Source organism: Pelodiscus sinensis, chromosome 32 (assembly GCF_049634645.1).
Source record: "Pelodiscus sinensis isolate JC-2024 chromosome 32, ASM4963464v1, whole genome shotgun sequence".
Taxonomy (NCBI): Eukaryota; Metazoa; Chordata; order Testudines; family Trionychidae; genus Pelodiscus; species Pelodiscus sinensis.
The window spans coordinates 9,557,612-9,569,290 of NC_134742.1; the positions used below are offsets into that span (position 1 = coordinate 9,557,612).

The 11,679-nt window shown below is 53.0% G+C and overlaps 2 protein-coding genes across 2 annotated transcripts in view; both read right to left on the minus strand.

The window, feature by feature from the left end:
• LOC102452245 (uncharacterized) overlaps positions 1–11,679 on the minus strand; it is a 505,721-nt gene that overhangs the window by 15,892 nt on the left and 478,150 nt on the right.
• LOC142818173 (zinc finger protein RFP-like) lies at positions 890–8,323 on the minus strand. Its single transcript, XM_075914101.1, has 7 exons — positions 8,188–8,323; positions 6,872–7,391; positions 5,372–5,467; positions 4,113–4,343; positions 3,830–3,852; positions 3,013–3,128; positions 890–1,491 (listed from the first exon to the last, which is right to left on the minus strand). The coding sequence occupies exons 2-7, from the start codon at positions 7,286–7,288 to the stop codon at positions 1,403–1,405; spliced, it is 972 nt and encodes a 323-aa protein (XP_075770216.1). The 5' UTR covers positions 7,289–7,391; positions 8,188–8,323; the 3' UTR covers positions 890–1,402.

Consider the following 11,679-nt stretch of genomic DNA (forward strand, 5'->3'; position numbering starts at 1 on the left):
GCAAAATCATCTGCTTTGGCGGAAAAACTTGCCAGCTGTCTACACTGGCCGCTTGAATTTCCAAAAGAACACTGACTTCCTACTGTCTGAAATCAGTACTTCTTGTGGAAATACTATGCTGCTCCCGTTCGGGCAAAAGTCCTTTTGCTCAAAGTTTTTGTGCAAAAAGGCCAGTGTAGACAGCTCAGATTTGTTTGGCGAAAAAAAGCCCCGATCGCGAAAATGGCCATCGGGGCTTTTTTGCGGAAAAGCGCGTCTAGATTGGCCACGGACGCTTTTCCACAAAAAGTGCTTTGACGGAAAAGCGTCCGTGCCAATCTAGATGCTCCTTTCTGCAAATGCTTTTAACGGAAAACTTTTCTGTTAAAAGCATTTGCAGAAAATCATGCCAGTCTAGACGTAGCCAGGTGGTACCCTGGCTCCTTTGGCCTCAGCCGCCAGCCAGTGTCTTGGGCCTCGCTCGGTTCTGCCACTGGCAGGAGACACAGATTATAGGAGTCGGGGGGTTTCTTTGATGCAAACTTTATTACTTACAAACAACACTGGCACATTTCTGTGCCCTGAACAGGGTAGAAACAAATGCAAGTCAGCAACTTCCCAAACAGGTTGTCTCCTCCATATCCAAGTGACACTGTCTGACCCAGGATCCCCACAGTCCACCCACCTCTAGTGTCAGAAGAATTCGTGACGTCAGCTTGGGATCCGCCCCCCCGCCCACAGAGTTCCAGAACCTCGGTAGAATTCTACGGTAGAATGTGGCTGAGGCCGGAGACTGTGTGGCCTCACGCCCTCCTCCTCTCGTAAGTGAGGTCCTGCCTGTGACCCATCTGCGAGCCTTGGCCGTTATGGGGTCCCTCTGGCCCTCCACCTGGCTTAGGCCAAGCTCCAGATGGCCTCAGAGCAGCCGCCAGCCCATGTCCCCACTCCTTGGAGTGCACCACTCAGGTGGCGTGGCCAGGGCTCTTCAGGGTAACCTGAGCTCAATGGCGGGGACTTCTGGCTTGGCCAGGGCCTTGGGGGGAAAAAGGAGCAGGGGTGGGGTCCCTGGGAGGGGCCAGCACCGGGAAGAGTCTGGTGCCCTCGGCAGGAGCTGCACTGATCAGCTGCCCCACCACAAAGTGCAGCCATCCCCCCGCCCTCCCCCCAGCAAGGATCATAGCTGTAGGGTCAACACGGCATCTACTCCCAAACTATCCCCATGTGAAGACATAGAAAGGCCTGGCCATCCCATTTCTTCAAGTGGGCAGGTCATGTCTCCCGGGCCTCAATCCCGAGCCCTTGGGTCTCCTCACTGGCCAGTGGGTTAGATTTAGGGCCGTGGGCACCGTGGGCGCTGTCAGTTGGGTTGGTAACTTCAGCTACAATTTCAGGAAAAAAGTTTTAACTGGAATCTTCTCCTCATTTAAAGACAATCTCCACTGGAAACCTCACCCCGTCTGAACGTTCCGAGGGAATTTCCTCTTGCTCCTTCCAGTGCAGAGGGCAGAGTGTCTGGGTGGGAGGAAAGGATCAGAGAGGTGAGATTTAAGGCTCTTGTAACAGGGTCGCCACTTCACACTGCTAGAACTGCGTTAATTATGGTAGGCCAACAAAGACAGAAAGAGAGAGAGAGAGAGAGACAGACAGACAGACAGACAGAAGGGCTACGTCTAGACTGGTATGATTTTCCGGAAATGCTTTTAACGGAAAAGTTTTCCGTTAAAAGCATTTCCGGAAAATCATGCCAGTCTGGACGTAGCCCCCATTTTCGCGATCGGGGCTTTTTTGCACAAAACAAATATCAGCTGTCTACACTGGCCCTTTTGCGCAAAAGTTTTGTGCAAAAGGGACTTTTGCCCGAACAGGAGCAGCACAGTATTTCTGCAAAAAGCACTGATTTCTTACAGTAGGAAGTCAGTGCTTTTGCAGAAATTCAAGCGGCCAATGTAGACAGCTGGCAAGTTTTTCCGGAAAAGCGACTGATTTTCCGGAAAAAGTGGCCAGTTGAGACACAGCCAGAGAGAGAGACACACACACGCATGTATTTAATAACCAAAGATTCCTGGGTCCTTTGTGCAATATTCTAGACTAGAAGAATTACCCGGTGTAGCTCAGGTCCTTAACTCTTCGTTTTTGTGAAGTTTTTTTAGATGCAATGAAAACATTCCTGGTCCATTTGAATCATTGCTCTGGGGTGGTGCTGTGCATGAGGGGTTCAGTATGGAGGCTGGCCTGGAGGGAGAGGACAACCCCAGCCCCCTCTCACTGCAGGAGCTTTGAGCCAGGAGAGAAGCCCCTCTCCATGGCCGCTGCCGCCTCGGTCCAGCCGGAGCGAGGAAACAGCAAACTATGCACTTTCTTCCTGCTCCCTGATGAGGGGGAACAGCCAGAAATGTTCCTGTACAAGTCGGGGGTACGGGGAGTTTGAGCCTGGTCCTCCCTAAATTGCACTGGGATGGTGGCAGTCTCGGGTTTAGAACGCTCCTGGAGTGGGGGCCATGCCCTCAGCCAGCCCCCTTCACCTGCCTGGTGAGTCTCTCTGTTTTCTGGTGTTATGAGAAGCCATCCCCTTCTGGGCACATCCCATTGTCCTGGCACAACCAAACCCTGACCGTACTTGAAGTGATGACAAGAGGAAGCTGTGCACCGAATTGGCTGGTTCTAGCTCTTACCGTTTAGAAGGGGCTCTGTCACAGGCTGGGTGCAGGTCTAAGAAATGGCCTTTAATTGACGGCTTGTCGTTCAAGTCATTCAAGAGCCGCCATGTATGGAGGGCAAAGGAGTTGGTAGCCCGCCCTAAAGTTTGAACCCCTACATTTCATGCTTGAGATCTGCTTAAAACACAAACCCTCCAGAGGCAGCTCTGAGCTGTCACAGAGTTCAGGACTTCCAGCTTCACCTTTGGGGCAGGGGGCTTGTTTATAAACAAAGGGAGGCAGGGGGCCCAGACCCTCTGAGAACCAAGCCCTGGGGCCTAAAGGTCAGCACCCAAACTAGACTGTCACTTCCCCCTCCTCGATCCCTTCTAGGTACCTTTGAATTCCCTCAGACTCTCCAACAGCGCAGTAATTTTATGGGAGAAACCACTGACGCGCTCGTCCAGGTCAGGAGGAATCTCCACCGGCTGCTGGAACTGCCCCGTCTCACACCTGGAGAGAAACAATGTCACATGGTGACACTGCATTGAGTGACTCAGTTATTAAGTCACTTCAGTCTCATTTCTCAGATGGACCCGGAGCTGGGATCCCTTTCTCCCATGGCTGTGACATGTTCCCCTCAACAGACCTATTAAGATCCTTAAAATCTGGCCCGGAGAGACCGGTTCTGGGGACAAAAGGGAAATTGAGACTCCACAGTCAATCCACTCCTTGGCCTCCAGACTCAGCGGAACAGGAGGTTCCCAGGTGAGGGGCTGTAGGAATCTGCCCCCTAGGATCCAAACTGAGACACCAGCGCCCCCCTCCCCAGCTCATTCCACACAGCTCTCCAAACAGCCCTCGGGTGGGAAAGACTCTTGATTCCTGCTGCCCTGGGCTGAACGGTGCCCAGTGCCCAGCAGTGACAGGCCCGTGTTCCACCCCCACACACAGTCCGGAGGCAGCCAGTCCCCAGGGAAGCGACAGCTCTAGGAAACTCCTGAGGTCAGACTGTGCCTCTGAATGGAGAATTCCAGAGTCTGCTGTGCCAGGGTGAGACCCTCAGGTTGAAGTTGATCAGGGAGATTTGTGGCCAGCCTGTGCCCTTCCTCCTCACATCTGGCTGTAGAGCCGTGGGGGGATGTGGTGCTCACATCAGCTCCAAGCTCCTTCCCAGAGTTGGGCAGCGTGAGGGGGGTGAGGGAGCCACCTACCTGCTCAAGGTGCTTCTGGCATCCTGCAGGAGAGAAACAAAAACAATTTCAGCCCCATCAGACACACAAAGGATTTACAAATATGTGATCACCTGAGCGAATGGGGCTTGGCCATCTCTACTATCCCTGTGCCTGTAGCTCTGCAAAGCACAACAGTCACTCACATGTCAGCAATGCACACGCCGAGTTACACCCAGATCTGACGGCTGTGACCCTAGTGTTTGTGATTCAGGAGCCTCCCTTCCCTGTGCGTGGAGCTGGGATGTTTCTCCCTCAGTCTCACCTGCAGGAATTCACACGCTGGCTGCTGACACTTCCCCTCCAGCTCCCCGATCAGCTCGTTGAGACGGGAAATCTGTGCGGAGAGTTTCCTGACTGTGTCAGCCTGGAGCTTCAGAACCTCCTCGTCCAGTTTCTTCAGCTGGGCCAGCAGGAGTCGCTGTTGTTCCTTCAGGAACTGCCGCAGCTGCTGAAATTCGGCCACGACCTTCTGCCACTCGGCTTGTGTCTGGTTCTGGATGGAAACAGGGAAAGGGCTGCTCAGGGGCATGGATGGAGCCCGGGGCCCTTTCTTGGGGAGCTGAGTGCGCAGCAGGGACAACTTGGAAACCCTCCAATTTCTGACATTTGACTCAACCCCCTGGGTTCAAGGCAGAGGAGTCTCCCAGCTTCTCCTTCGGCCCCTGTGTCCCTCTGAAAGGGACAGTTCCCTGACTGTCATGGGCAGAGTGTTCTGTTTTTCACGGGCACTGGGAATTCAGACCCAGAGCAGCAGGAGGCAGGACTCAGCCCCAGCCTGACAGAGACAGCAAGGCAGAAAACAGAAACAAACCTGTTAAAGCACAAAGCAGTCAGACCCAGCCGACAGCCCTTCACAGGGACATTCGGCTCCCTGGGGGAGGATTTCTGGGAAAGTCACAGGGGCTGCACATTAACTCATCCCGACATGGAAGCTCAGGGCCCGTCCACACATGGATCTAACCCAGCAATCCATCATCCAGGAGAAACACAAACAAGCCCGACCTCAGCAAGGCCACAGAGGAGTCTGCCTCCTAACCCTGCCCTCCCATTGCCCGTCCCTGCCAGGCTGTGTCTAGACTGGCAAGTTTTTCCGCAAAATCATCTGATGTTGCAGAAAAACTTGCCAGCTGTCTACTCTGGCCGCTTGAATTTCCGCAAGAACACTGACGATCTCATGGAAGATCGTCAGCGTTCTTGCAGACATACTGTGCTGCTTCCGTTCAGTTAAAAGCCCTCTTGTGTAAATCATTTGCGCAAGAGGGCCAGTGTAGACAGCACAGTGCTGTTTTGCGCAAGAAAGCCCCGATGGCTAAAATGGCGATCGGGGCTTTTTTGCAGAAAACTGCGTCTAGATTGGCCACGGACGCTTTTCCGCAAAAAGTGCTTTTGTGGAAAAGCGTCCTGCCAATCTAGACGTGCTTTTCCGAAAATGCTTTTAACGGAAAACTTTTCCGTTAAAGGCATTTCCGCAAAATCATGCCAGTGTAGATGTAGCCCCAGTGTATACCCACAGGCACCTACCAGATACTCCTGGCTTCTCCCCTCTCCCGTCGCTTTGAATCCCAGCAGCTTTTCTCTTTCTTCTCTGAGAGTCTTCAAATGGGCCTCAAACTTTTTCTAAGCAAACAGAAATAAACACCAGGGCAAACTCTATGAGATGTTGGGAGCCCGTTTGTCTGCCTTGAAGCTGCACTGCCCCAGTTTTGTGAGGCTCTGCCCCTGTTCAGAAGGGACTCAGCCCTGGATGTGGCTTTGTCCACTGAAAAAGCAACAGGAGGAGACTGCGGATGCAGCAGGACACCTGTGAGAGTCGGGGGAGGGAGGATTGGTGGTGGAAAATTCATAAAGAATGATGCAGGTGGGCATTAGGGAGGTAAAAAGGGTTTAAAATACTAATCATGTACCCAATTACAGTTTAATTAGTTACAATATTTTTCAACCTGCCCACAGGCATTGGTCGGTAGAGGATGTGGGCACGGTTCTCGCACAGGGACTGCCGGGAGTGGCTACGAGGGCTGCTGGCAGGTGGGGACTCCAGCAGCTGCGGATTGACATTAGCAGCCAGGGGCCAGTGGGCACTGCCGGGGCAGCAGGGAGTTTTCCTGGTGACTGGCACCGATAAGCATTAGCTCATCAGTTAACCAGTTTGAACTCTTGCGCTAACCCAGTCTGATCCCAGTGGTACCTGGCATGACCCTGCACTGCGTGGTGCCCAATTGTGGGTGGACTCAAGGCGCTCGGGGTCCCACACTGCGTCCATCCCACTGATCGCCTCTAGCGCCGGCTGCAATGTCCAAGTTTGACCCCTCGTGGCGCAACCCAGGAGTTTAGCGTCACAGTGTGAAACCTCCTTTGTGTGCTGGGCCTGGGGCTTTATCATGGCATCTTTCCCCCCTAAGGGCTACGCTTCATCACTGTTCAGTGATGCTGAGGGGAGTGCAACCTAGTGGTTAGGGCCTTAGACTGACCCTGGAGAGACCGGTGTTCTGCGCTAAACTCAATTGCTGACGTGCTTGGTGACCACAAGCAACTTGCTGCCCCATTTTCCCTTCCCACTGTTTGTCTAACTGGACTGTGACCTGCTCAGGGCAGGGACCATCCCTTGCTGGGTGCTGTGCAGGGCCCAGATGCCATGTGGGTCCTGTAAGGCATATGATGGATTATTACTGCTGTTCATCCAATCAGTAACAGCTTGTAACCTCCCCTTCTCCAGTCGGAGGGCAGCTCACTTGCATAGACTGGCCTGCAGCATCTGTGAGCTAAACTCTCTGTTAACATCTTCCCTTGTGTAAAAACCCCTCCTGTCACCTGTGAGGGCTGGGTCTCAGGATTTAGATCGCCAGAGAAATCTGTAAAGACTTGATGTAAGTTACCACACAGCCAGAGCATTTATTTTTTTACAGCATCTCTCGTACCAGGAAGGCTTCACAGACCTGTGTCACACCTGTGCCAGGTAACAGTCAGTGAAATGAGCCTGTAATTAAAACCCCAAGTTATTTCCCATTACACTGGACTCTGTACCTTGTACTTCTGGGCAGCTTCCTGTATGAGTACCACCGTGTGAGCATGGTGAACCTGGGATCTGTCGCACACCACACAGATGGGGGTTTGATCTTCCTCACAAAATAGTTTCAGCGCCTCCTGGTGCTCCCCACACACCCCATCCCCTTCTGCTCCCTGCGCTGCCTGCAAACTCAACCGCTTGGCTATCTCAACTATGTTTGCCAGCTGCCTGCTGGGCCAGAGGCATCTCTGTTGCACGGTTTTTCTGCACTGAGGGCAGGAGGTGGCTGTGTCTGGATCCTCCCAGTGCCGGCTGATGCAGGCCTGGCAGAAACTGTGCCCACACTCCAGAGTGACAGGAGCTGTGAAATACTCCAGGCATATGGGACATGTCACTTCAGTCTGGAGACTTTTCACGGGACTCTCTGCGGCCATGGCTTCTTCTCGGCTGGGTCACAAGGTTACTTTAATTTTCCCGAGTTCAGCAATGATGGGGCAGGTCCGAAGAGGGTGAGGGGCAGGAGGTGATGTACCAGCACTGATTAAAAAAATCAAAATTAAAAGCCGAAAAACCCCAAAGCCTTGCTCACCCATTGCCCATGCCAAGGCCCCCTGCTCATCCTGTGCTCAAATCCCTTCTTCCCACACACTCTGTAGTCCTCTCTCACAGCATCCCTGTGTGCCCCCTCCATCCAGCTCCCCTCTCAGCCACCCCCCACCTCAGCCCAGTGTGAGCCTCAGGAAGCAGCAACAGCCAAAGCAACAGGGGCTGAATTTTCATAAATTCCACACTGCCACCACGGCGCTTCCAAGGGGCAGCGCTGCATGGAGCCCGGGATCAGCTAGGGACTCCCGCTCCTCCCAGGCTCCGTGCAGCGCTGCCCCGTGGAAACGCCGCTGCAGCATTTCAAAGGGGAGGCACCTGATGAATCCGGATTCAATTTTTTTAATGGCAGGATTAAAATTTTTAATCGCCTGACGGTCCTAATCTAAATGTAACGTCCCTAGTCACAACCCCTCCCCCCAACCTGGGGGGCCTCCCCCCCACAAGCCAGCTGTGCCAGTCCCCCCCCCAACTTCCCCAAGCTGAGCTGCAGACCCTCAGCCCTGCCGCTCCCTGTCCCCCCCCGCAGCCTGTGACCCCGTCACCCCCCCCCCCGCACGTGCCAGGTGAGCAGGGCAAGGGCAGGTCAATGGATCCTGAGCTGCTGCAGCTACTGCCCCCCCCCCAAACTCCAACCCGCCCCCCCCCCCGCAGGGACCCGGGCGCGCGGGAGCGGGGGGGGGGGCGGGCACCCAGCAGCCGCCACCCCGCGCCCAAGGCGGCCCCGGACCTGAGCCCGGGGACTCCGCAGCCGCCACGTGGGTCGCAGCGAGCACGAGGAGCGGAGGCCGCAGGAGCCACGAGCGCCAAAGCCGAAGCCGCGCAGGCTCGGAGCGGGCGGCGGCCAATCAGGCGCCGCAGAAGGCATCGAACCCGCCCGCCCGCCAACCACAGCGAGGGGCTACGCAGAAGCCCCGCCCCCCCGGGCAGCCCCAGGCCGCTCCCTGGCGCCGCGCGAAGCTGGGAGTCTCCCCCCCCCCCTTCTCTGGAACGTTGCAGCCCGCAGGGCGCTGGCCCACGTGCTGGGCGCGTCCCCCATCGGGAGGCTCCCAAGGGGCAGAGTCTGTGGCTAAGCAGGGACAGCGCGGGCCGAGGGGGAGGGGGGGTTGCAGGCAGATGTGCAGAGACCCAGACGGGCTCAGCTGGCTGCTCCTTTGGAGCATTTTTTTCCCAGTATTGCTTGAGTCACATTGTCACAATTGCTCAAACATCTGGCCTTCAGCGTTTCTGTCCAGTTGTTTCCCATTTAAAATGCCACAGTTGCGGCCTCACCAACTTTCTGGTGGGTCTAAAGATATTTGTGGGGTCTGTCGAAGCCCCGGCTGCTGGAAGGAGCGGAGACCCTCAGCTTGTGGTTTCTAGCTAAAGGGAGTCTCCAGATATCTTTTTTGCAGGGAAAAAAACTATTTTTTTCACCCCAGGGCAGTCTAAAGTGCAGAGATACCAAAGAGCAAGTAAGAGATTAGCAATATCTACCAGCCCTTGTAATTAAAACTCATGATTTGGGAGGTAGGCCAGTCTTACAATATTTAAATACCTGGTGTCAGCTGTATGGTGCCAGGGAGAATTCAGACCTTAATCCGTAGAGTGGAAGAACAGGGCTCTACTGTACCCTCTCTCCCAGCATTTGTAATGACTCCAAGTGATAGGACACCTCATATTACATACACACTGCTGCTAGCAACATTCGGGGGCTATGTCCATACTGCATCCCTGGTCCGCAAAAGCCTATGCAAATGAAGTGTGGATTAGCATATTGCTATGCTTCATTTGCATAATTAATTAGTTTTTTGTGTGTGCAAAAACCCCCCTCTTGTGCAAGAGCCATTCTTCCTGAAAAAATGAGGAACAGCTCTTGTGCAAGAGGGGTTTTTTTGCGCAAAAAGGCACTGTGTAGATGGTGCCTTTTTGCGCAAAAACCTCTCCTAATTAATTATGCAAATGAAGTACAGCAATATGCTAACCCATGCTTCATTTGCATAGGACTTTGTGGGAGGGAGCTCTTGCACAAGAAGGCAGTGTGGACGCGTGGCAGAAGTTTCTTTGAAAGTAGGAATAAGGGATGTTCCGGAAAAGGGCTTATTTTCCGGAAAATCGCGTCTACGCTGGCGCTTTTCTCCGTCAAAACCCCGAGCCGGAAAAAAGCGGCAGCCATGTAAATGCAAATGCCGCGGGGGATATTTAAATCCCCCGCGGATTTGCAATTCCGAAGTGTGTCATTAGCATCCCTTTTCCGGAAAGGGGTGCCAATGTAGACACAGCCACTATGTCTACACTGGCAGGTTCTTGCGCAAAAACATCTTGTGCAAGAGTTCCTGCGCAAGAACACTCGCACAAGAACACGTCCACACTGCCATGTGCTTTTGCACAGAGCATCCATGGCAGTATGGATGCTCTCTTGTGCAAGAAAGCTCTGATGGACATTTTAGCCATAGGGCTTTCTTGTGCAAGAAACTTCTGCCACACGTCCACACTGCCTTCTTGCGCATGAGCTCCTGTGCGAGAGGGCTTACACCTGTTAAAAAAGAGCATAGCTCTTGCACAAGAAGCCCTCTCTTCCGATCCCATATTGTAAATTTTCAGCTATGTCTACAGTGGCAGCTTTTTGCACAAGAAGTCTTGTGCAAGAGCACATCCACACTGCCATATGCAAGCTGTGCTTTTGCGCAAGAGTGCCCATGGCAGTGTGGACACTTTCTTGCGCAAGAAGCTTCTGATGGCCATTTTAGCCATAGAGCTTTCTCATGCAAAAAACCCTGCTGCACGTCAACACTGCCTTCTTCTGCAAAAGCAGTGTAGACATAGACTTCTTGCACAAGAGCAGGCAGTGTGGATGCTCTGCAGAAGAACAGCCATTCTTGCATAAGAACCTGCCAGTGTAGATAAAGCCTCCCTTATCCCTGCACCTTCGGGGAGGGGAGGGTCTTCCCCCTTCCCTCACACCTCTCCTCCAGCCTCCTTGCTTTTTCTCCCTGCAGCTCATTTGATGTCACTTTATTCTAATCAGTCAGGGTGTGAAACTCCAGACTGATGGTGAGTTTGAAAGTCAGGACTTCTGGGTCCTGTTCCTAGCGCTGCCCCTGACTGGCTGTGTGACGTCAGATAAGGCCCTTTGCTTTTCTCAGCCTTGGTTTCTCCCGGTCAATTGGGTGTAACAATCCTTCCTTACCTGCCCTATGGCGGGGGAGCTGTGAGAATCTGTGGCTATATCTACACAGCTTCCCTCCCACAAAGTCCTATGCAAATGAAGCATGGGTTAGCATATTGCCGCGCTTCATTTGCATAATTAATTAGGAGAGGTTTTTGCACAAAAAGGCACCATCTACACAGTGCCTTTTTGCGCAAAAAAACCCTCTTGCACAAGAACTGTTCCTCATTTTTTCAGGAAGAATGGCTCTTGCACAAGAGGGGGGTTTTGGCACACACAAAAAAACTAATTAATTATGCAAATGAAGCATAGCAATATGCTAATCCACACTTCATTTGCATAGGCTTTTGCGGACGAGGGATGCAGTATGGACATAGCCCCCGAATGTTGCTAGCAGTAGTGTGTATGTAATATGAGATGTCCTATCACTTGGAATAGTGATAGAAATGTATCACTTGAAGTCATTACAAATGCTGGGAGAGAGGGTACAGTAGAGCCCTGTTCTTCCACTCTACGGATTAAGGTCTGAATTCTTCCTGGCACCATACAGCTAACACCAGGTATTTAAATATTGTAAGACTGGCCTACCTCCCAAATCATGAGTTTTAATTACAAGGGCTGGTAGATATTGCTAATCTCTTACTTGTTCTTTGGTATCTCTGCACTTTAGACTGCCCTGGGGTGAAAAAAATAGTTTTTTTTCCTTGCAAAAAAGATATCTGGAGACTCCCTTTAGCTAGAAACCACAAGCTGAGGGTCTCCGCTCCTCCCAAGCTTCCAGGAGCCGGGGCTTCGACAGACCCCACAAATATCTTTAGCCCCACCAGAAAGTTGGTGAGGCCGCAACTGTGACATTTTAAATGGGAAACAACTGGACAGAAACGCTGAAGGCCAGATGTTTGAGCAATTGTGACAATGTGACTCAAGCAATACTGGGAAAAAATGCTCCAAAAGAGCAGCCAGCTGAGCCCGTCTGGGTCTCTGCACATCTGCCTGCAACCCCCCCCCCCCCCCTCGGCCCGCGCTGTCCCTGCTTAGCCACAGACTCTGCCCCTTGGGAGCCTCCCGATGGGG